We start from the raw sequence: 25,264 nt of genomic DNA, 5'->3' as shown, positions 1-25,264 counted from the left end.
ATGGCCCCAGCACCGGCACAGAGGGACCCAGGTAATGGGGGGGGGGGCTCAGTGGGGGGCTATAGGGCTCAGTGGGGGGCTATAGGGCTCAATGGGGGGCAGTGGGGATCAATGGGGGGCAGTGGGAGTCAATGGGGGGCCATAGGGCTCAATGGGGGGCAACGGGAGTCAGTGGGAGGCAATGAGAGTCAATGGGAGACAATGGGAGTCAATGGGCAATGGGGGGCAGTGGGATCAATGGGGGGCAGTGGGGGGGCAATGGGAGACAATGGGCAATGGGGGGCAGTGGGATTAATGGGGGGCAATGGGGGGCAGTGGGGGCCGTGGGGGCAATGTGGGGCAATGGGGACTAATAGGGCTCAATGGGGGGGAAATGGGATCAATGGGGCTCAGTGGGGCTCAGTGGGATGCATGGGCCCCAATGGGGCTCAATGGGTCCCAATGGTGCTCAATGGGTCCCAATGGTGCTCAATGGGGGGGAATGGGATCAATGGGGCTCAGTGGGGCTCAGTGGGATGCATGGGGCCCAATGGGGCTCAATGGAGCTCAATGGGTCCCAATGGAGCTCAATGGGGGGGAATGGGATCAATGGGGCTCAGTGGGGCTCAGTGGGATGCATGGGGCCCAATGGGGCTCAATGGAGCTCAATGGGTCCCAATGGTGCTCGGTGGGGGGGAATGGGATCAATGGGGATCAATGGGGCTCAGTGGGATGCATGGGGCCCAATGGAGCTCAATGGGGCTCAATGGGTCCCAATGGTGCTCAATGGGGGGGACTGGGATCAATGGGGCTCAGTGGGGCTCAGTGGGATGCATGGGGCCCAATGGGGCTCAATGGAGCTCAATGGGTCCCAATGGTGCTCAGTGGGGGGGAATGGGATCAATGGGGCTCAGTGGGGCTCAGTGGGATGCATGGGGCCCAATGGGGCTCAGTGCACCTCAGTGGAGCTCAGTGGGGCCCAGTAGGGCTCAATGGGGCTCAGTGGAGCTCAATGGGATCAATGGGGCTCAGTGGGTCCCAATGGGGCTCAATGGAGCTCAGTGGGTCCCAATGGGGCTCAATGGAGCTCAGTGGGATCAATGGGGCTCAATGGGTCCCAGTGGGGCTCAATGGGTCCCAATGGGGCTCAATGGGGCTCAATGGATCCCAATGGGGCTCAGTGGGGCTCAATGGAGCTCAATAGGATCAATGGGGCTCAATGGGTCCCTATGGGATCAATGGGGCTCAATGGGTCCCAATGGGGCTCAATGGGATCAATGGGGCTCAATGGGTCCCAATGGAGCTCAATGGGTCCCTATGGGATCAATGGGTCCCAATGGGGCTCAATGGGATCAATGGGGCTCCATGGGGCTCAATGGGGCTCAATGGGTCCCAATGGGATCAATGGGTCCCAATGGGCAGGCTCTGACCGCCCCCCCCCTCTCCCCATAGGCCGCTGCCCCCCACGTGGCGCCCCCTGGGACTCGGAGGACTCCGGGGACTCGGTGGCGGAGGCGGGGGGCGGGGCCGAGCCCACGTGGGGGGGAGGGGGCGGGGCTGGGGGAGGGGAGGGGCCGCCCCCCCCGGAGGCTTCCGGGGCCCTGCCCCTCCCCCCCGCCCCACCCCCACCCCCCCGCGCCGCTCCGCGAGGCGCCGCCCCCCCCCCCTCGGCGAGGGGGCCCGCGGGGGGGGGGCGGGAGAGGGTGGGGGGGGAGGGGGTGGGGGTCAATGGGGGGGAGGGGATGGGGGTCAATGGGGGTCAATGGGAGTCAACGGGGTCAATGGGGGTCAATGGGGTCAATGGGGTTCGATGGGGGTCAATGGGGGTCAATGGGGGGGAGGGAGTTGGGCGAGGGGGGAGGGGGATGGGGGGGTAATGGCAGTCAATGGGGGGGAGGGAGAGGGGGAGGGGGGAGGGGATGGGGGTCAATGGGGGTCAATGGGGGGGGAGGGGATGGGGGGGATGGGGATGGGGGTCAATGGGGGGAGGGGGGAGGGAGAGGGAGGGGGGGGAGGGGATGGGGGGGATGGGGATGGGGGTCAATGGGGGAGGAGGGGATGGGGGGGATGGGGATGGGGGTCAATGGGGGTCAATGGGGGGGAGGGAGAGGGGAGGGGGGGATGGGGGGGAGGGGATGGGGGTCAATGGGGGTGGGGGGATGGGGGTCAATGGGGGGAGGGAGGGGAGAGGGTGGGGGGGGGATGGGGGTCAATGGGGGGGAATGGGGGTCAATGGGGGGAGGGGATGGGGGGGATGGGGATGGGGGGTCAATGGGGGGAGGGAGAGGGTGGGGGGGAGGGGATGGGGGGGAGGGGGATGGGGGGAGGGGATGGGGGTCAATGGGGGTCAATGGGGGGGAGGGAGAGGGTGAGGGGATGGGGGTCAATGGGGGGGGAGGGAGAGGGAGAGGGGGGAGTGGATGGGGGGGATGGGGATGGGGGTCAATGGGGGGGAGGGAGAGGGTGAGGGGGGAGGGGATGGGGGTCAATGGGGGGGAGGGGAGGGGGGGGATGGGGATGGGGGGTCAATGGGGAGGGGATGGGGGTCAATGGGGGGGAGGGAGAGGGGAATGGGGGGCGATGGGGGGATGGGTAATGGGGTCAATTGGGGGGAGAAAGTGGGGGAGGCAGTGGGGGGTAATGAGGAGCAGTGGGGTTCAATGGGGGCTCAGTGGGGTTCAATGGGGTTCAATGGGTCTCAATGGGCCTCAATGGGGTTCAGTGGGGCTCAATGGGGTTCAATGGGGCTCAATGGGGCTCAGTGGGTTTCAATGGGGCTCAGTGGGTTTCAATGGGTTTCAATGGGGCTCAATGGGGCTCAGTGGGTTTCAATGGGGCTCAATGGGGCTCAGTGGGCCTCAATGGGGCTCAGTGGGTTTCAATGGGGCTCAGTGGGGCTCAATGGGGCTCAATGGGACCCCCTTTGCCCCCCAGAGCCCCCCCCCGAGGACCTGGACCCCCCCCGGCCCCGCAGGGCCCCGCTCCAGCCCCTGCTGCAGCTGCGGGCGAGGCGCCGGCACCCACAGGTGGGGGGCACCCATGGGTGCTATGGAGGAGGGGGGGGCACCCATGGGTGCTATGGGGGGGGGGGGGGAGCACCCATGGGTGCTATGGGGGGGAGGGGGTGTGGAGCACCCATGGGTGCTATGGGGGGGGCACCCATGGGTGCTATGGGGGGAGGGGGTGTGGAGCATCCATGGGTGCTATGGGGGGGGAACCATGGGTGCTATGGGGGGGGGGGGAGGGAGCACCCATGGGTGCTATGGGGGGGGAACCATGGGTGCTATGGGGGGGGAACCATGGGTGCTATGGGGGGGGGGGTGGGGAGCACCCATGGGGGCGATGGGGGGAGGGGGTGTGGAGCACCCATGGGTGCTATGGGGGGGGGAACCATGGGTGCTGGGGGGGTAGGGAGCACCCATGGGTGCTATGGGGGGGGAACCATGGGTGCTATGGGGGGGGAACCATGGGTGCTGTGGGGGGGGGGCACCCATGGGTGCTATGGGGGGGGGGGGGGGCACCCATGGGGGCTATGGGGGGGGGGCACCCATTGTGATGGGGGGCACCCATGGGTGCTATGGGGGGGGGGAGCACCCATGGGTGCTATGGGGGGGGGGGATGGCACCCATGGGTGTTATGGGGGGGGGGGGGAGCACCCATGGGTGCCCTGGGGGGGAAGCAGGTGTGGAGCACCCATGGGTGCTATGGGGGGCGGGGGGTTTGTGAATGGCACCCAATGGGGGGGTCAGGTCAGGGGGTCATGACCCCTCCCTGACCCCCCTTTCCCCCCCCATAGGAGTGGGGCCCCCCCGGCGCCCTGGCCCCCCCCCACAATGGGTGGTCGGGGAAGGGGCGCTCCAGCGATGGGGTGCACCGCCTGCGCGTGGACTTCAAGGTGAGCGGGGCCCAAAATCACCCCAAAATCACCCAAAATCACCCAAAATGACCCAAAATCACCCCAAAATCACCCCAAAATGACCCAAAATCACCCTAAAATCACCCCAAAATGGCCCAAAATCACCCCAAATCACCCCAAATTACCCAAAATCACCCAAAATCACCCCAAAATGGCCCAAAATCACTCTAAAATCACCCCAAATCACCCCAAAATGGCCCAAAATCACCCCAAATCACCCCAAATCACCCCAAATCACCCAAAATCACCCCAAAATGGCCCAAAATCACTCTAAAATCACCCCAAATCACCCCAAAATGGCCCAAAATCACCCCAAATCACCCAAAATCACCCCAAAATGGCCCAAAATCACTCTAAAATCACCCAAAATCGCCCAAAATCACCCCAAAATGGCCCAAAATCACCCCAAAATGGCCCAAAAATCACCCCAAAATGACTCCAAATCACCATAAATGATCCAGAAATCACCCCAAAATGACCCAAAAATCACCCCAAAATCACCCCAAAATCACCCTAAAATGACCCCAAATCACCCCAAAATGACCCAAAAATCACCCCAAAATGTCCCAAAATCACCCTAAAATCACCCAAAATCACCCCAAAATGGCCAAAAATCACCCTAAAATCACCCAAAATCACCCAAAATCATCAAAAAATGACCCAAAATGACCCAAAATCACCCCAAAATGATCAAAAATTCACCCCAAAATGGGCCAAAATCACCCCAAAATGGCCCAAAATCACCCCAAAATCACCCCAAAATGACCCAAATTCACCCCAAAATGACACAAAATGGGCCAAAATCACCCCAAAATGACCCAAAATGGGCCAAAATCACCCCAAAATGACCCCAGATCACCCCAAAATGACCCAAAATCACATCGTTTATGTCCCTATGCACTCCTATAGACCTCTATGTATTCCCCATACTCCCCTATATGTCCGCTATGCACCCCTATATGTCCCCTATGCACCCCATACGTTCCCTATGCACCCCTATATGTTCCTATACATACCTTATGCACCTCTTTACGTTCCCTATACGTTCCTATATGTCGCCTATGCACCCCTATACGTCCCCTATGCATCCCTATGCGTTCGCTGTGCATCCTTATATGTTCCCTCTGCATCCTTACACGTTCCTATATGTCCTCCTATGTACCCCTATACGTCTCCTATGCACCCTTATATGTTCCTATACGTAACCTATGCACCCCTATGTTTCATATGTGTCCCTATACGTTCCTATACATTGCCTATACGTCCCCTATGCACCCCTATACGTTCCTATACGTACCCTATGCATCCTTATATGTCCCTTATGCATCCCTATGCATTCTCTATGCATCCCTATATGTTCCTATACGTCCCCATGCACCCTTATATGTCCCTTATGCATCCCTATACATTCTCTATGCATCCCTATACGTTCCTATACGTATCCTATGCAGCCCTATATGTTCCCTGTGCACCCCTATACGTTCCTATACATCCCCTATGCACCCATATATACCCGCTGTGCATCCCTATACGTTTCCCATATACATGTATGTGTGTTTTATACACCCCTATACATCCCTGTATGCTGCTTATGCGTCTGCATGGGTCACTGTATGTTCCCTATACATCTCATATACATCCCTGTGTGTGCCCTACACGTTCCTATACCCACCTATACGTGCCCTAGACACTCCTATACGTGTTTGTACCCCTTATATGTTCCCTATATGTCCCCTATATGTCTTATACACCCCTATACATGCTTTATGCATCCCTATACAAGCTCTATACGCCCTTATATGTGCCCTATACATTCCTATGTGTTCCTATATCCCCCTATACATGCCGTCTACATCCCTATACGTCCCTATACGTGCCCTATACGTGCCCTATGCATCCCTATACGTCCCTATATCCCCCTATACGTGCCCTATACATCCCTATACGTCCCCCATACGTGCCCTATACATCCCTATACGTTCCTATATCCCCCTGTACGTGCCCTATACATCCCTATACGTCCCTATATCCCCCTATATGTGCCCTATACATCCTTATATGTCCCTATATCCCTTATGCGTCCCCCATATGTGCCATGTACATCCTTATACGTCCTTATATCCTCCTATACGTGCCCTCTACATCCCTATACGTCCCCCATATGTGCCCTATACATCCTTATATGTGCCTATATCCCCTATACGTGCCCTATACATCCTTATACGTTTCTGTATCCCCTATACATGCCCTATACATCCCTATACGTCCATATATCCGCTATACGTCCCCCATATGTGCCATGTACATCCTTATATGTGCCTATACCCCCTATACGTGCCCTATACATCCCTGTACGTCCCTCATATGTGCCCTATACATCCTTATACGTCCCTATGTCCCCTATACATACCCCATATGTGCCCTATACATCCTTATATGTCCCTATATCCCCCTATACATGCTCTATACATCCCTATACATCCCCCATATGTGCCATGTACATCCCTGTACGTCCCTATATCCTCTATACGTGCCCTATACATCCCTATACGTCCCTATATCCCCCTATACGTGCCCTATACATCCCTATACCTCCCTGTACCCCCTATACGTGCCCTATACATCCTTATACCTCCCTATACCCCCTATATGTGCCCTATACATCCCTATACCTCCCTGTACCCCCTATACGTGCCCTATACATCCCTATACCTCCCTATACCCCCTATACGTGCCCTATACGTGCCCTATACATCCTTATACGTCCCTATATCCCCCTATACGTGCCCTATACATCCTTATACCTCCCTATACCCCCTATACGTGCCCTATACGTGCCCTATACATCCTTATACGTCCCTATATCCCCCTATACGTGCCCTATACATCCTTATACCTCCCTATACCCCCTATACGTGCCCTATACATCCCTATACCTCCCTATACCCCCTATACGTGCCCTATACATCCCTATACATCCCTATACCTCCCTATACCCCCTATACGTGCCCTATACATCCCTGTACGTCCCTCATACGTGCCCTATACGCGCCCTATACATCCTTATACGTCCCTATATCCCCCTATACGTGCCCTATACGTGCCCTATACATCCCTATACGTCCCTGTACCCCCTATACGTGCCCTATACATCCCTATACCTCCCTATACCCCCTATACGTGCCCTATACATGCCCTATACATCCTTATACCTCCCTATACCCCCTATACGCGCCCTATACGTGCCGTGCCCGTGCCCCATACGTGCCCTATACATCCCTATGGGGGGTGCTACCCCCTGGGGCACGCTATGTGGGTGCTATGCCCCATAGGAGGACAGTGCCCTGGACAACGTGTGGCTGCTGGGGGGCCTCAGCATCGTCTCCTCCGTGCCCGTCAGCGCCCCCCTCGTCTGCCTGCTCTGCGCCAGCAAGGGCCAGCACCAGGTCAGGCTGGGGGGCGCTGTGGGGCACGCTATGGGGCACGCTATGGGGCACGCTGTGGGGCACGCTGTGGGGGGTGCTATGGGGCACGCTGTGGGGTGCTATGGGGCACGCTGTGGGGCACGCTATGGGGCACGCTATGGGGCACGCTGTGGGGGATGTTATGGGGCACGCTATGGGGCACGCTGTGGGGCACGCTATGGGTCATGCTATGGGGGGTGCTATGGGGCACGCTATGGGGGGTGCTATGGGGCACACTATGGGGTGCACTGTGGGGCACACTATGGGGGGTGTTATGGGGCACACTATGAAGGGTGCTATGGAGCACACTGGGGGGCATGCTATGGGGGTGCTATGGGGCAAACTATGGGTCCTGCTATGTGTCCCTATGGGTCTCTATGTGTCCCTATGGGTCTCTATGGGGTCTCTATGGGTCTCTATGGGTCCCTATGGGTCTCTATGGGTCTCTATGGGTCTCTATGGGTCTCTATGGGTCCCTATGGTCTCTATGGGTCCCTATGGGTCTCTATGGGTCTCTATGTGTCCCTATGGGTCCCTATGGGTCTCTATGGGTCCCAGCCCCACTGCCCCTCCCCCAGCTCCTCCATTGCCAGATTTGCTGTCAGCCTGCTATGGGTCTCTATGTGTCTCTATGGGTCTCTATGGGTCCCTATGGGTCTCTATGGGTCTCTATGGGTCTCTATGTGTCTCTATGGGTCCCTATGGGTCTCTATGGGTCTCTATGGGTCTCTATGGGTCCCTATGGGTCCCTATGGGTCTCTATGTGTCTCTATGGGTCCCTATGTGTCTCTATGGGTCCCAGCCCCACTGCCCCTCCCCCAGCTCCTGCATTGCCAGATTTGCTGTCAGCCTTTCCACGGGTTCTGCCTGGCGCGGGGGGAGGGGCCGGGCCCGGGCCAGGCCGGGGCCTGGAGCTGCCGCCAGTGCCGGAGCTGTCACGTGTGCGGGAGGCGGGGCCGAGCCGGAAAGGTCAGCGGGGGGTCAACGGGGGGGAGGGGGGGTCAATGGGGGGGTCAGGGGCGGGGTCAGCGGGGGGTCAATGGGCAGGAGGGGCGGGGTCAGCGGGGGGTCAGGGGGGGGTCAGCGGGGGGTCAATGGGGGGTCAATGGGGGGGTCAGTGCGGGGGAGGGAGGGTCAGCGGGGGGTCAATGGGGGGAGCGGGGGTCAGCAGGGGGTCAATGGGGGGGATGGGCGGGGTCAGCAGGGGGTCAATGGGGGGGAGGGGGGGTCAAGGAGGGGTCAATGGGGGGGTCAGCGGGAAGTCAATGGGGGGAGGGGGGGTCAGCGGGGGGTCAATGGGGGGTCAGCGGGGGGTCAGCCGGGGGTCAATGGGGGGTCAAGGAGGGGTCAATGGGGGGTCAGCGGGGGGGTCAATGGGGGGAGGGGGGGTCAGCGGGGGGTCAATGGGGGAGGTCAGCGGGAGGTCAATGGGGGGGAGGGGGGGTCAGCGGGGCATCAATGGGGGGTCAGCAGGGGTCAATGGGGGGGTCAATGGTGGGGAGGGGCGGGGTCAGTGGGGGGTCAGTGGTGGGGTCAGCGGGAGGTCAATGGGGGGGAGGGGGGGTCAGCGGGGGGTCAATGGGGGGGATGGGCGGGGTCAGCGGGGGGTCAATGGGGGGTCAACCGGGGGGGTCAGCGGGGGGTCAATGGGGGGGGAGAGGGGGTCAGCAGGGGGTCAATGGGGGGGAGGGGTGTCAGCGGGAGGTCAATGGGGGAGGGGGGGTCAGCAGGGGGTCAATGGGGGGTCAATGGGGGGTCAGCAGGGGGTCAATGGGGGGGAGGGGTTCAGCGGGGGGTCAATGGGGGGGTCAGCGGGGGGTCAATGTGGGGGGAGTGGGTTCAGTGGGGGGTAATGGAGGGCAGTGGGTGCATTGGGACCCATTGGGTGCTATGGGGGTCAATGCGTTCTATGGGGCACTGTGGACATCTATGGGAGGCTATGGGGACATTGGGTCCCATTGGGCCCCATAGCGCCCCATAGCACCTATAGGGCCCCCCCCTCTCTGTTCCAGCCCCTCCTCGAGTGCTGCCGCTGCCGCCGCTGCTTCCACCCCCCATGTCTGGGGCCCAGCGCCCCCCCCCGGCCCCCCCGGGGCACCGCCTGGGTCAGCACCCATGGGTGCTATGGGGTGGGGGGGCGGCCATTGTGCTCTATGGGTGCTATGGGGCAGGGCATTGTGGTCTGTTGGGTTCTGTGGGTGCTATGGGGTGGTCCCATGGGTCCTATGGGGTCTCTATGGGTGCTATGGGGTGGTCCCATGGGTCCTATGGGGTCCCTATGGGTGCTATGGGGAGGGGCATTGTGGTCTATGGGGTTCTCTGGGTGCTATAGGGGGGTTATGGGTGCTCGGGGGGGCACCCATGGGTGCTGGGGAGGGTGCGCTGTGCTCTATGGGAGGGTTGTGGAGTGGTCCTATGGGTGCTATGGGGTCCCTATGGGTGCTGTGGGGTGGTCCCATGGGTGCTATGGGGTCCCTGTGGGTGCTGTGGGGTGGTCCCATGGGTGCTATGGGGTCCCTATGGGTGCTGTGGGGTGGTCCCATGGGTGCTATGGGGTCCCTATGGGTGCTGTGGGGTAGTCCCATGGGTGTTATGGGGTCCCTATGGGTGCTATGGGGTCCCTATGGGTGCTGTGGGGTAGTCCCATGGGTGTTATGGGGTCCCTATGGGTGCTATGGGGTGGTCCTATGGGTTCTGTGGGGTCCCTATGGGTTCTATGGGGGGGTCCCTGTGGGTTCTGTGGGGTGGCCCCATGGGTTCTGTGGGGTTCTTATGGATTCTATGGGGTTCCTATGGCTTCCATGGGGTCCCTATGGCTGCTGTGGGGCACCCATGGGTGGGGGGCACCCACTGACCCCCCCGTCCCTTGCAGCTGTGCTGGGGGTGCTCCAGGTGCCGGCGCTGTGGGGCCACCCCAGGCCGGGGGGGGGACCCCGAATGGGTGCCCCAGGATGGGCTCTGCCCCCCCTGCGCCCGCCTCGGTGAGGGCACCCATGGGTGCTGTGGGGGGCTGGGGGTGCTGTGGGGGTGCTGTGGGGGGCTATGGGTGCTGTGGGGGGCTGGGGGTGCTGTGGGGGGCTATGGCTGCTGTGGGGGGCTATGGGTGCTGTGGGGGGCAGTGGGGTGCTGTGGGGGTGCTGTGGGGGTCTATGGGTGCTAAGGGGGTGTGGGGGGCAGTGGGTGCTGTGGGGAGTCTATGGGTGCTGTGGGGGGCAATGGGTGGTGGGGGGTGTCAATGGGTGCTATGGGGGACAATCGCTGCTATAGGGGATCTGTGGGTGTCAGTGGGTACCAATGGGTGTCAATGGGTGCTAATGGGTGTTAGTGGGTATCAATGGGTGCCAATGAGTATCAATGGGTATCAATGGGTGCTAATGGGTATCAGTTGGTGTCAATGGGTGCCAATGGGTGTCAGTGGGTGTCAATGGGTGCCAATGGGTATCAATGGGTGCCAATGGGTGTCAGTGGGTGTCAATGGGTGCCAATGGGTGCCAATGGGTATCAATGGGTGTCAATGGGTGCCAATGGGTATCAATGGGTGTCAGTGGGTGTCAATGGGTGCCAATGGGTGTCAATGGGTATCAATGGGTGCCAATGGGTGCCAATGGGTGCCAGTGGGTATCAATGGGTGTCAGTGGGTGTCAATGGGTGTCAATGGGTGTCAATGGGTATCAATGTGTGTCAATGGGTATCAATGGGTATCAATGGGTATCTATGGGTGTCAATGGGTGCCAATGGGTATCAATGGGTGTCAATGGGTGTCAATGGGTCTCAATGGGTATCAGTGGGTGTCAATGGGTGTCAATGGGTATCAATGGGTGTCAATGGGTGTCAATGGGTCTCAATGGGTGTCAATGGGTCTCAATGGGTCTCAATGGGTCTCAATGGGTGCCAATGGGTGCTCCGGGTCTCTCCCCTCCCCCAGGGCGCTGCTGCCCTGTCTGCACCCGTTGGGGGGGGGAGGAAGAGGAGGGGGGAGGGGAGGAGCCGCCCCTCCCCCGCTGCCCCCAGTGCCGCCGGCGCCTGCCTGCACCCAGCACCCACGGTGAGAGCCATGGGTGCTATGGGCGTCAATGGGTGTCAATGGGGGCTGTGGGTGTCAATGGGGGCTGTGGGTGTCAATGGGGGCTGTGGGTGTCAATGGGGGCTGTGGGTGTCAATGGGTGCTATGGGCGTCAATGGGGGCTGTGGGGGGCTATGGGGGCTGTGGGTGTCAATGGGGGCTGTGGGTGCTATGGGCGTCAATGGGGGCTGTGGGTGTCAATGGGTGCTATGGGCGTCAATGGGGGCTGTGGGTGTCAATGGGGGCTGTGGGCGTCAATGGGGGCTGTGGGTGTCAATGGGGGCTGTGGGTGTCAATGGGGGCTGTGGGTGCTATGGGCGTCAATGGGGGCTGTGGGTGTCAATGGGGGCTGTGGGTGTCAATGGGGGCTGTGGGTGTCAATGGGGGCTATGGGTGCTATGGGCATCAATGGGGGCTGTGGGTGTCAATGGGTGCTATGGGCGTCAATGGGGGCTGTGGGGGGCTATGGGGGCTATGGGTGCTATGGGTGTCAATGGGGGCTCTGGGTGTCAATGGGGGCTGTGGGTGTCAATGGGGGCTGTGGGTGCTATGGGCGTCAATGGGGGCTGTGGGTGTCAATGGGGGCTGTGGGTGCTATGGGCGTCGATGGGGGCTGTGGGTGTCAATGGGGGCTATGGGGGCTGTGGGTGTCAGTGGGTGCTATGGGTGTCGGGGGGCTATGGGTGTCAGTGGGTTCTATGGGTGCTATGGGTGTCAGTGGGTGCTATGGGCATCAATGTGGGCTGTGGGTGTCAGTGGGTGCTATGGGTGTCGGGGGGCTATGGGTGTCAGTGGGTTCTATGGGTGCTATGGGTGTCAGTGGGGACCAGTAGGTGTCTATGGGTGCTAATGGGTGCTTTGGGTATTAGTGGGTGTCAGTGACAGTGGGTGTCAATGGGTGTCAATGGGTGTCAATGGGTATCAGTGAGTGTCAATGGGTGTCAGTGGGTGTCAATGGGTATCAATGAGTGCCAATGGGTGTCAATGGGGATCAATGGGTGTCAGTGGGTGTCAATGGGTGTCAATGGGTGTCAATGGGTGTCAATGGGTGTCAATGGGTGTCAATGGATGTCAATGGGTGTCTATGGGTCTCAATGGATGTCTATGGGTGTCCATGGGTGTTAATGGGTGTCAATGGGTGTCAATGGGTGTCAATGGGTGTCAATGGGGTCGATGGGTGTCAATGGGTGTCAATGGGTGTCAATGGGTGTCAATGGGGTCGATGGGTGTCAATGGGTGTCAATGGGGTCAATGGGTGTCAATGGGTGTCAATGGGTGTCAATGGGTGTCAATGGGTGTCAATGGGTGTCAATGGGTGTCAATGGGTGTCAATGGATGTCAGTGGGTGTCAATGGGTGTCAATGGGTTTTAATGGGTGTCAATGGGTGCTCTCTCCCCCCAGAGGCGGAGGCGGCTCCGGGTGCCGATGGGGGCGGGGCCCTGCAGGGGGCGCTGCGGCGCGTCCTGGGCGCGCTCCTGCGCTCCCCCCATGGGGGCCCCCTCAGCCACTGCCAGCAGGTACCGGGGCACCCATGGGGGGGCACCCATGGGTGGGGGGGCACCCATTGGGGTTGGGGGCACTCAATGGGGTGGGGGGCACCCAATGGGGTTGGGGGCACTCAATGGGGGTGGGGGGTACCCATTGAGGATGGGGAGCACCCAATGGGGTGGGGGGCACCTATTGGGTGGGGGGCACCCAATGGGGTGGGGGGCGCCCGATAGGGGTGGGTGATACCTATGGGTGGGGGGCACCCAACGGGGGACACACCCATTGGGGTTGGGGGCACCCAATGGGGTCGGGGGTACCCATTGGGGATGAGGAGCACCCAATGGGGTGGGGGGCACCCAGTGGGGATGGGGAGCACCCAATGGGGTCTGAGGCACCCATTGGGGATGAGGAGCACCCAATGGGGTGGGGGGCACCCACTGGGGATGGGGAGCACCCAATGGGGTCTGGGGCACCCATTGGGGATGAGGAGCACCCAATGGGGTGGGGGGCACCCATTGGGGTCGGGGGTACCCATTGGGGATGGGGGGCACCCAATGGGGTGGGGGGCACCCATTGGGGATGAGGAGCACCCAATGGGGATGGGGGGCACCCAATGGGGTCGGGGGTACCCATTGGGGATGAGGAGCACCCAATGGGGTGGGGGGCACCCAGTGGGGTGGGGGGCACCCATGGGTGCTGACTCTCCCCCAGTGCCCCCCCGGGGGGGGGGTGAAGCTGCACCCAGGCCCCTGCGACCTGGGAGCCATCGGGGAGCTGCTGGAAGGAGGCCACTACGACTCCGTGGTGAGGGGGCACCCATGGGTGCTATGGGGGGGGGATGGGGGCACCCATGGGTGCTATGGGGGGGGGGGGGGCACCCATGGGTGCTATGGGGGGATTTCACATGGGTGCTGCGGGGTGGGCACCTATGGGTGCTATGGGGGGGGTTTCACATGGGTGCTATGGGGTGGGCACCCATGGGTGCTATGGGAGGGGTTTCACATGGGTGCTATGGGGTGGGCACCCATGGGTGCTATGGGGGGGGTTTCACATGGGTGCTATGGGGTGGGCACCCATGGGTGCTTTTGGATGGAAGGGTTGTGGGAGTCATATGGGTGGTATGGGGGTTATACGGGTGCTATAGGGGTTATGGGAGTGCCATGGGTGCTGTGGGGGTTATATGGGTGCTATGGAGTTATATGGGTCCCATGGGTGCTGTGGGGGTGCTATGGGGGTTATATGGGTCTTGGGGGTGTTATGGGGTTCGTATGGGTGCTATGGGGTTACATGGGTGCTATGGGGTTATATGGGTGCTATGGGGGCATATGGGTGCTATGGGGTTATATGGGTCCCATGGATGCTGTGGGGGTGGTATGGGGGTTACATGGGTGCTCTGTGGGTGCTGTGGGGGTTACATGGGTGCTCTGTGGGTGCTGTGGGGGTTACATGGGTGTTCTGTGGGTGCTGTGGGGTTGACCTGGGTGCTCTATGGGTGCTCTGGGGCTTATATGGGTCCTATGGGTGCTCTGCAGCAGGACTTCAGCCAGGACGTCATTGGGGTGCTGCTGCGGGGGGGGGCACCCATGGGGGGCAGCCCCATAAGCGACGGTGCCTGTGAGCTCTTCATCCAGGTATGGGGCACCCATGGGTGCTATGGGGTGGGGGGGGCACCCACGGGGGGTAATGGGGCACCCATAGGGGGCAGTGGGCCACACATAGGGGGCAGTGGGGCACCCATAGGGGTGAGTGGAGCACCCATAGGGGCAGTGGGGCACCCATAGGGGTGAGTGGAGCACCCATAGGGGGCAGTGGGGCACCCATAGGGGGCAGTGGGGCACCCATAGGGGTGAGTGGAGCACCCATAGGGGTGAGTGGAGCACCCATAGGGGTGAGTGGGGCACCCATAGGGGTAAGTGGGGCACCCATAGGGGCAGTGGGGCACCCATAGGGGTGAGCGGAGCACCCATGGGTGCCCCTGCCCCATAGCTCATGCTCGGAGCCTTCCCCTGCTTCGACATCCGGGACCCCAAGCGCTGGCGCCCGCCCGGGGACGGGGACCCTGAGTGAGTCAATGGGTGCCGATGGGTGCCGATGGGTGCTGATGGGTGCTGATGGGTGCTGATGGGTGCTGATGGGTGCTGATGGGTGCCGATGGGTGCTGATGGGTGCTGATGGGTGCCGATGGGTGCTGATGGGTGCCGATGGGTGCCGATGGGTGCTGATGGGTGCCGATGGGTGCCGATGGGTGCCGATGGGTGTTGATGGGTGCTGATGGGTGTCAATGGGTGCTGATGGGTGCCGATGGGTGTCGATGGGTGCCGATGGGTGCCGATGGGTGCCGATGGGTGCTGATGGGTGCCGATGGGTGCTGATGGGTGCCGATGGGTGTCGATGGGTGCTGATGGGTGCTGATGGGTGCTGATGGGTGCTGATGGGTGTCGATGGGTGCTGATGGGTGCCGATGGGTGCTGATGGGTGCCGATGGGTGCCGATGGGTGCCGATGGGTGTTGATGGGTGCCGATGGGTGCCGATGGGTGCTGATGGGTGCTGATGGGTGTTGATGGGTGCCAATGGGGTGATTTTGGGTGATTTTGTTGCTATTTTGGGGTGATTTGGGTTGATTTTGGTGCTATTTTGGGGTGATTTGGGGTGATTTTGTTGCTATTTTGGGGTGATTTTGACGCTCTTTTGGGGTGATTTTGGGGTGATTTTGATGTTATTTTGGGGTGATTTTGGGGCGATTTTGGGGTGATTTTGATGCTCTTTTGGGGTGATTTTGGGGCGATTTTGGGTGATTTTGGGTGATTTTGGGGCGATTTTGGGTGATTTTGATGCTCTTTTGGGGTGATTTAGGGTGATTTTGGTGCTATTTTGGGGTTATTTGGGGTTATTTGGGGTGATTTTGGGTGATTTGGGGTGATTTGGGGTGATTTTGGGTTATTTTGATGCTATTTTGGGGTGATTTTGGGGTGATTTGGGGTGATTTTGGTGCTATTTTGGTGTGATTGTGGGTGATTTTGACGCAATTTTGGGGTGATTTTGGGTGATTTTGGGGTGATTTGTGGTGATTTTGGGTGCTGACCGCTCTCCCCCCGCAGCCGCCTGCCCCACGCCGTGCTGCCCCCCTCCCCCGACCACACGTACGCCCAATGGCGGCCGGAGCCCCCCCTGCCCCCCCCCGGTGAGCACCCATGGGTGCCCCTCGGGGCGCCCCCTGCTGGGCTGGGACCCCCCCCGCCCCCCCGCCCCCCACTGAAGCCCCTCCCCCCCCATAGAGGAAGGGGCGGAGCCAGCGGTGCCCAATGGGGGAGGGGAGGACGATCGCCAGTGCGCCCTGTGCCTGCAGTGCGGGGACGCGCCCTGCCAGGTAGGGCACCCATGGGTGCTGGGGGGGCAATGGGTGCTAATGGATACCAATGGGGGGCAATGGGTGCCCGTGGGTGTCAGTGGATACCAATGGGTGCTGTGGGTGCCATGGGTGTCAGTGAGTTCCAATGGGTGCCATGGGTGTCAGTGGGTTCCAAGGGGTGCCATGGGTGTCAGTGGATACCAATGGGTGCCATGGGTGTCAGTGGATACCAATGGGTGCTATGGGTGTCAGTGGGTTCCAATGGAATACCAATGGGTATCAGTGGGGGTCAATGGGTGCCCATGGGTGTCAGTGGATACCAATGGGTGCTATGGGTGCCATGGGTGTCAGTGGGTTCCAATGGGTGCCCATGGGTGTCAGTGGATACCAAGGGGTGCCCATGGGTGTCAGTGGGTTCCAATGGGTGCCCATGGGTGTCAGTGGATACCAATGGGTGCTGTGGGTGCCATGGGTGTCAGTGGGTTCCAATGGAATACCAATGGGTATCAGTGGGGGTCAATGGGTGCCCATGGGTGTCACTGGATACCAATGGGTGCTATGGGTGTCAGTGGGTTCCAATGGAATACCAATGGGTATCAGTGGGGATCAATGGGTGCCATGGGTGTCAGTGGATACCAATGGGTGCTGTGGGTGCCATGGGTGTCAGTGGGTTCTAATGGAATACCAATGGGTATCAGTGGATACCGGGAGGTGCTCTGGGTGCCAGTGGGTGCAATTGGGTGCCGTTGGGTGCTCTGGGTGCTGTCGGTGCCAATGGGTACCAATGGGTGCAATGGGTGCCGATGGGTTCCAGTGGGTACCAATGGGTGCTCTGGGTTCCAATGGATACCAATGGGTACCGATGGGTGCAATGGGTGCCGATGGGTTCCAGTGGGTGCCGATGGGTGCCATTGGGTGCTGTGGGTGCCGATGGGTTCCAATGGATACCAATGGGTGCCGATGGATACCAATGGGTGCCGATGGGTGCCAATGGGTGCCATTGGGTGCTGTGGGTGCTGCTGCAGGACGAGGGCCGGCTGCTCTACATCGGGCAGAACGAGTGGACCCACGTGAACTGCGCCCTGTGGTCGGCCGAGGTCTTCGAGGAGGGCGACGGGACCCTGCGCAACGTGCACGCCGCCGTGGCCCGCGGGCGCCAGATGGTCAGCACCCATGGGTGCCACGGGGGGGTGTTCAATGGGGGCTGTGGGGTGTTCAATGGGGGCTGTGGGGTGGTAAATGGGGGCTATGGGGTGGTAAATGGGGGCTGTGGGGTGGTAAATGGGGGCTATGGGGTGGTAAATGGGGGCTATGGGGTGGTAAATATGTATCTGAGGATGCATCCATGGGGACCACTGAGCATCCATGGTTACCACCACTGTATCCATGGTTACCACCGCTGTATCCATGGTTACCACTGCTGTATCCATGGTTACCACCGCTGTATCCATGGTTACCACTGCTGTATCCATGGTTACCACTGCTGTATCCATGGTTACCACTGCTGTATCCATGGTTACCACCGCTGTATCCATGGTTACCAATGCTGTATCCATGGTTACCGCTGCTGTATCCATGGTTACCACCGCTGTATCCATGGTTACCACTGCTGTACCTAAGGATGCTCAGCAGCACCCATGGGTACCACCGCTGTATCCATGGTTACCAATGCAGCACCCATGGTTACCACCGCTGTATCCATGGTTACCACTGCTGTACCTAAGGATGCTCAGCAGCACCCATGGTTACCACTGCTGTATCCATGGTTACTGCTGCTGTACCCATGGTTACCACCACTGTATCCATGGTTACCACTGCTGTACCTAAGGATGCTCAGCAGCACCCATGGGTACCAGTGCAGCACCCATGGGTGCCCCTGACGCCCATGTCCCCCCCGCAGCGCTGTGAGCACTGTGGGCGCCCCGGGGCCACGGTTGGGTGCTGCCTGGCCGCCTGCCTCGCCAACTTCCACTTCATGTGCGCCCGGCGGCGCCGCGCCGCCTTCCAGCGCGACAAGAGGGTCTTCTGCCAGCGGCACGCGCGCCTGCGGGACCCTGCCGTGAGCTATGGGGCGCTATGGGGCGCTATGGGGCTCTATGGGGTGTCTGTGGGTCTCTATGGGGTGTCTGTGGGGCTCTATGGGGTGTCTGTGGGGCTCTATGGGTCAACAAGAGGGTCTTCTGCCAGCGGCACGCGCGCCTGCGGGACCCTGCCGTGAGCTATGGGGCGCTATGGGGCGCTATGGGGCTCTATGGGGTGTCTGTGGGTCTCTATGGGTCTCTATGGGGCTCTATGGGGTCTCTATGGGGCTCTATGGGGTGTCTGTGGGGCTCTATGGGGCTCTATGGGGTGTCTGTGGGGCTCTATGGGGTGTCTGTGGGGCTCTATGGGTCAACAAGAGGGTCTTCTGCCAGCGGCACGCGCGCCTGCGGGACCCTGCCGTGAGCTATGGGGCGCTATGGGGCGCTATGGGGCTCTATGGGGCTCTATGGGGGCTATGGGTCTCTATGGGGTCTCTATGGGGTCTCTATGGGGCTCTATGGGGTGTCTGTGGGGCTCTATGGGGCTCTATGGGGTGTCTGTGGGGCTCTATGGGGCTCTATTGGGTGTCTGTGGGGCTCTATGGGTCAACAAGAGGGTCTTCTGCCAGCGGCACGCGTGCCTGCGGGACCCTGCCGTGAGCTCTGGGGCCATGTGGGGCTCTATGGGGTCTCTATGGGGCTCTATGGGGTGTCTGTGGGGCTCTATGGGGTGTCTGTGGGTATATATGGGTCTCTATGGGGCTCTATGGGGTCTCTATGGGGTGTCTGTGGGGCTCTATGGGTCAACAAGAGGGTCTTCTGCCAGCGGCACGCGCGCCTGCGGGACCCTGCCGTGAGCTATGGGGCGCTATGGGGTCTCTATGGGGCTCTATGGGGTGTCTGTGGGGCTCTATGGGGCCCTATGGGGTGTCTGTGGGGCTCTATGGGTCAACAAGAGGGTCTTCTGCCAGTGGCACGCGCGCCTGCGGGACCCTGCCGTGAGCTATGGGGCGCTATGGGGTGTCTGTGGGGCTCTATGGGGTGTCTGTGGGGCTCTATGGGTCAACAAGAGGGTCTTCTGCCAGCGGCACGCGCGCCTGCGGGACCCTGCCGTGAGCTATGGGGACATGTGGGGCGCTATGGGGCGCTATGGGGTGCCTGTGGGGCTCTATGGGTCTCTGTGGGGTCTCTGTATGTCTTTATGGGGTCCCTATGGGTCTCTATGGGTGTGGGTCTTTATGGGGTTCCTATGGGTCTCTATGGGGTCCCTTTGGCCTCTATGTGTCTCTGTGGGTGTCTATGGGGTCCCTATGGGTCTCTATGGGTCCCTATGAGGTCCCTATGGGTCTCTGTGGGTCAGTATGGGTCCTTATGGGTCTCTATGGGTCTCTGTGAGGTCCCTATGGGTCTGTATGGGTCCCTATGGGGTCTCTATGTGTCCCTATGTGTCTCTATGGGGTCTCTATGGGGTCCCTATGGGTCCCTACGTGTCTCTATGGGTCTCTATGGGTCTCTATGGGTCCCTATGTGTCTCTATGGGTCTCTATGGGGTCTCTATGGGTCCCTATGTGTCCCTATGTGTCCCCATGTGTCTCTGTGGGTCCCTGTGTGTCCGCAGGCGCTGGTGCAGGATGAGGGCTTTGCGGTGCTGCGCCGGGTCCTGGTGGACTTCGGGGGCCTGAGCCTCAAGAGGAAGTTCCTGGGGGGGCTGGAGCCCGAGGCCGTGCACATGATGATCGGTCAGCGGCACCCATGGGTGCTGGGAGGGGGGCACCCATGGGTGCTGGGGGGCGTCCTATGGGTGCTGGGGGGGGTCCTATGGGTGCTTATGGGGGTTCTATGGGTGCTGGGGGGGTCCTATGGGTGCTGGGGTGGGGGTCCTATGGGTGCTGGGGGGGTCTAATGGGTGCTTATGGGGGTTCTATGGGTGCTGGGGGGGGTCCTATGGGTGCTGGAAGGGGCCTATGGGTGCTTATGGGGGTTCTATGGGTGCTGGGGGGGGTCCTATGCGGGTTTAATGGGGTTAAATGGGCTTAGGGGGCACCCATGGGTGCTGGGGAGGGGGGTGTCTTGTGGCTGCTTATGGGGGTTCTGTGGGTGCTGGGGGGCCCTATGGGTGCTGGGGGGTTCTCTCATGCCTTCTGGGGGGTGTCCTATGGGTGATAGGGGGGTCCGACGGGTGCTTATGGGGGTTCTATGGGTGCTGGGGGGTTCCTATGGGCGCTGGGAGGGGCCTATGGGTGCTTATGGCAGTTCTATGGGTGCTGGGGGGGTCCTATGGGTGCTGGAAGGGGCCTATGGGTGTTTATGGCGGTTCTATGGGTGCTGGGGGGGTCCTATGGGGGGCTTAAAGGGGTTAAATGGGCTTAGGGGGCACCCATTGGAGCTCTGGGGGGGGCACCTTTAGGGTTCCATGGGGCACACATAGGGTTCAATGGGGCACCCATAGGGTTCAGTGGGGCACCCATAGGGCTCCATGTGGGGCACCCATAGGGTTCAGTGGGGCACCCATAGGGCTCCATGTGGGGCACCCATGGGTGCTGACGGGGGGTTCCCGCAGGCTCCATCCGCATCGACAGCCTGGGGGCGCTGACGGAGCTGTCGGAGCGCGACGGGAGGCTGTTCCCTGTGGGATACCAGTGAGGGAGGGGGAGGGGAGGGGTGGGGGAGGGGAGGCTGTTCCCTGTGGGATACCAGTGAGGGAGGGGGAGGGGAGGGGTGGGGGAGGGGAGGCTGTTCCCTGTGGGATACCAGTGAGGGAGGGGGAGGGGCGGGGGGGGGAGGGGGTGGGGGAGGGGAGGCTGTTCCCTGTGGGATACCAGTGAGGGAGGGGGAGCGGCAGGGTGCGGGAGGGGTGGGGAGGGGGGGGATGGTTCATACCGATTCTAACTGGTCCATACTGGTCCCATACCGGTCCCATACTGGTTCTAACCGGTCCATACTGGTCCGTACTGGTTCTAACTGGTCCATACTGGTTCTGACCAGTCCCATACTGGTTCTAACCGGTCCATACTGGTTCTGACCGGTCCCATACTGATCCATACTGGTTCTAATTGGTCCATACTGGTCCCATACTGGTCCATACTGGTCCGTACTGGTTCTAACTGGTCCATACTGGTCCCATACTGGTCCCATACTGGTTCTAACTGGTCCATACTGGTCCGTACTGGTTCTAACTGGTCCCATACTGGTTCTAACTGGTCCATACTGGTCCCGTACTGGTTCTAACTGGTCCCATACTGGTTCTGACCGGTTTATGCTGGTCCATACTGGTTGTAACTGGTCCATACTGGTCCCGTACTGGTTCTGACCGGTTTATGCTGGTCCCATACTGGTTCTAACTGGTCCCATACTGGTTCTAACCGGTCCATGCTGGTCCCATACTGGTTCTGACCGGTTTATGCTGGTCCATACTGGTTCTAACCGGTCCATGCTGGTCCCATACTGGTTCTGACCGGTTTATGCTGGTCCATACTGGTTCTAACCGGTCCATGCTGGTCCCATACTGGTTCTGACCGGTCCATACTGGTCCCATACCGGTCCCATACTGGTTCTAACCGGTCCATACTGGTCCGTAGTGGTTCTAACCGGTCCGTAGTGGTTCTAACCGGTCCATACTGGTCCCATACTGGTTCTGACCAGTCCATACTGGTCCATACTGGTTCTAACTGGTCCATACTGGTCCCATACCGGTCCCATACTGGTTCTGACCGGTCCCATACTGATCCATACTGGTTCTAACTGGTCCATACTGGTTCTGACTGGTCCCATACTGGTCCATACCGGTCCCATACTGTTTCTAACTGGTCCATACTGGTCCCATACTGGTTCTAACCGGTCCATACTGGTCCGTACTGGTTGTAACTGGTCCGTCCTGGGCAGGTGCTGGCGCCTCTACTGGAGCACGCGGGACGCGCGGCGCCGGTGCTGGTACCGCTGCCGCATCCTGGAGCAGGCGCCGGGGGGGGAGGGGGGCGCCCGGCCCCGCCCCCCCGACATCAACCGCACCATCGCCCACGGTACGGCCCGCCCCATAGCGCCCCATGGCTGCCCCATAGCGCCCCATGGCTGCCCCATAGCACCCCATGGCTGCCCCATAGCGCCCCAAGGCCGCCCCATGGCCACCCCATGGCTGCCCCATTGATCCCTATGGGTGCCCCATTGATCCCTACGGGTGCCCCATTGGTCCCTGTGGGTGACCCATTGCGCCCCATGGCTGCCCCATTGATCCCTATGGGTGACCCATTGCCCTCCATGGCTGCCCCATTGCACCCCATGGTCGCCCCATTGAGGCCTATGGGTGCCCCATTGATCCCCATGGCCATCCCATTGCACCCCATGGCCGCCCCATTGATCCCCATGGCTGCCCCGTTGATCCCTATGGATGCCCCATTGATCCCTATGGGCGCCCCGTTGATCCCTATGGGCACTCCATTGAGCCCTATGGGCACCCCATGATCCCCATGGCCGCCTCATTGATCCCTATGGGTACCCCATTGATCCCCATGGCCGCCCCATTGATCCCTATGGGTGCCCCATTGATCCCCATGGCCACCCCATTGATCCCTATGGGTACCCCATTGATCCCCATGGGCGCCCCATTGATCCCTATGGGTGCCCCATTGATCCCCATGGCCACCCCATTGATCCCTATGGGTACCCCATTGATCCCCATGGGCGCCCCATTGATCCCTATGGGTGCCCCATTGATCCCCATGGCCACCCCATTGATCCCTATGGGTACCCCATTGATCCCCATGGGCGCCCCATTGATCCCTATGGGTGCCCCATTGATCCCCATGGCCACCCCATTGATCAATATGGGTGCCCCATTGATCCCTATGGGTGCCCCCTTTAACCCCCCCTTTCTCCCCACAGGTCCCACCCCAGGGTCCCCCCCCAGCCCCATTGCGGGGGGGGGCCCAGAAGGAGCTTGGGGCACCCCCAGCCCCCACCCCACCCGGAGACCCCCAACGGGGACCTCATCCAGGCCCCTCCCATCCCCTGGTGGGTGCTATGGGGACTATGGGTGCTATAGGGGCTATGGGTGCTATAGGGGCTATGGGGCTATGGGGGTAATTGGGTCAATGGGGGCTATGGGGGTAATTGGGTCAATGGGGGTAATGGGTGCTATGGGGGCTATGGGGGTAATTGGGTCAATGGGTGCTATAGGGGCTATGGGGGTAATTGGGTCAATGGGTGCTATGGGGGCTATGGGGGTAATTGGGTCAATGGGTGCTATAGCTATGGGGGTAATTGGGTCAATGGGGGTAATGGGTGCTATAGGGGCTATGGGGGTAATTGGGTCAATGGGTGCTATAGGGGCTATGGGGGTAATTGGGTCAATGGGTGCTATAGGGGCTATGGGGGTAATTGGGTCAATGGGTGCTATGGGGGCTATGGGGGTAATTGGGTCAATGGGTGCTATAGGGGCTATGGGGGTAATTGGGTCAATGGGGCTAATGGGGGCTTTGGGGGCAATGGAGGTAATGGGGGGCAATGGGTGCCATGGGGGCCATGGGTGCTATGGGTGGTAGGGGTGCTATGGGGGCAGTGGGGGGCAATGGGGCTAATGGGGGCTTTGGGGGCAATGGGGGCCCTGGGTGCTATGGGTGGTAGGGGTGCTATGGGGGCAATGGGTGCTATGGGGGCAATGGGGGGCAATGGGTGCTGTGGGGGCAGTGGGGGGCAATGGGTGCTATGTGTGCTATGGGGCTGCCCCATTGACCCCCATTGTGTTTCCCCCCCCCCCGCAGGCAGCGCCCCCCCCGTCCCCCGTCACATCCTGACCGTTGGGGACCCCGAGTTCCCCCCCCCCCGCCGGGCCCGCAGGACCCTGGCACCCATGGGTGCCCCCCAGCGCTGGCCCAATGGGGCACCCAATGGGGCACCCAATGGGACACCCAATGGGTCACCCAATGGGTCAATGGCACCCAATGGATCAATGGCGCCCAATGGACCAAGCTCAGCGTCAAGGCCATCGTCACCCATGGATCCAGCAGCACCCAATGAGCACCCATCGCCTATGGGACCAGCATCGCCTATGGGGCACCCATCGCCTATGGGCCCAGCATCACCCAATGGACCGAGCCCATCGTCACCCATGGGCCCTCCCCCGTTGTCCCCATTGGCCCTCAGCGCCCTCCTGGGGGGGGCACCCATGGGTGACAGCAGCGAGGACGAGGACGTGGGTGCCAATGGGGGCACCCATCGGGGGGGCACCCATCGGGACCCCTATGTCCACTTCAGCCGCACCGTGGTGGCCCGGCCCCCCCCGGCCCCTTGCCCCGCCCCCCCGTCGCCCCACATTGACCAATTGGATGGGGTGGACGATGGGGACAAGGGTGGGGGGGCACCCATGGGTGCCCCTCTGGGGCCAGCACCCACGGAGCACCTCCCCTCCGAGCTCGTGGACTTCGTCCTCAAGAGCATGGCGGCCAATGGCACCCAAGGGGTCAATGGGGACGGGGGCACCCAATGGGTGCCCCCCAAGGGGGATGGAGGCGGCACCCACAGCACCCAATGGGACGGCACCCGTCGAGAGGACGGCACCCACGGCCACGAGGCCCATAGCACCCAATGGGACGGCACCCATCGAGAGGACGGCACCCATGGCCACGAGGCCCATAGCACCCAATGGGATGGCACCCATCGAGAGGACGGCACCCATCGAGAGGACAGCACCCATGGCCACGACGCCCATAGCACCCAATGGGACGGCACCCATCAAGATGGCACCCATGGCCATGATGCCCATAGCACCCAATGGGACAGCACCCATAAAGGAGACGGCGCCACCACCCACCCCAATGGCACCCATGGGTGCACCGCCTCCATAGGGGACAATGGGGCCCATTGGGTGCCCCCGTGGCCACCCAAGCGCCCCGGGGACCCCATGGGTGCTGGAGCACCCAAACGGGCCCGGATGGAGCCCATCGGGGCCCATGGGGACGGAGGCGAGGAGGAGATGGATGCGAGGTAA

General features: G+C 60.9%; 1 protein-coding gene across 1 annotated transcript; it reads left to right on the top strand.

Annotated features, from left to right (window-relative positions):
- Positions 1 to 25,264, top strand: LOC134155125 (histone-lysine N-methyltransferase 2B-like). The gene is made up of 18 exons (XM_062601977.1): positions 1 to 31; positions 1,432 to 1,493; positions 3,776 to 3,874; positions 7,228 to 7,341; positions 10,232 to 10,340; positions 12,825 to 12,940; positions 13,623 to 13,715; positions 14,447 to 14,542; positions 14,898 to 14,974; positions 16,011 to 16,093; positions 16,188 to 16,279; positions 17,287 to 17,424; positions 18,162 to 18,320; positions 19,901 to 20,021; positions 20,843 to 20,921; positions 22,165 to 22,301; positions 23,161 to 23,289; positions 24,039 to 25,264. The coding sequence occupies exons 1-18, from the start codon at positions 1 to 3 to the stop codon at positions 25,262 to 25,264; spliced, it is 2,961 nt and encodes a 986-aa protein (XP_062457961.1).

This window comes from Pezoporus occidentalis, unplaced genomic scaffold (genome assembly GCF_034315485.1).
Source record: "Pezoporus occidentalis ecotype Australia unplaced genomic scaffold, CSIRO_AGI_Poc_V1 ctg735, whole genome shotgun sequence".
NCBI lineage: Eukaryota > Metazoa > Chordata > Aves > Psittaciformes > Psittacidae > Pezoporus > Pezoporus occidentalis.
Note: the sequence above shows the minus strand (reverse complement) of the source record. Positions and strands in the feature narration are given on the sequence as shown.

Coding starts and splice junctions, on each gene's coding strand:
- LOC134155125 (XM_062601977.1), top strand. CDS start 1: ATGGCCCCAGCACCGGCACAGAGGGACCCAG. Junction 14,975..16,010: donor CCCGGGGACGGGGACCCTGA/GTGAGTCAATGG, acceptor CTCCCCCCGCAG/CCGCCTGCCCCACGCCGTGC. Junction 16,280..17,286: donor GCGGGGACGCGCCCTGCCAG/GTAGGGCACCCA, acceptor GTGCTGCTGCAG/GACGAGGGCCGGCTGCTCTA.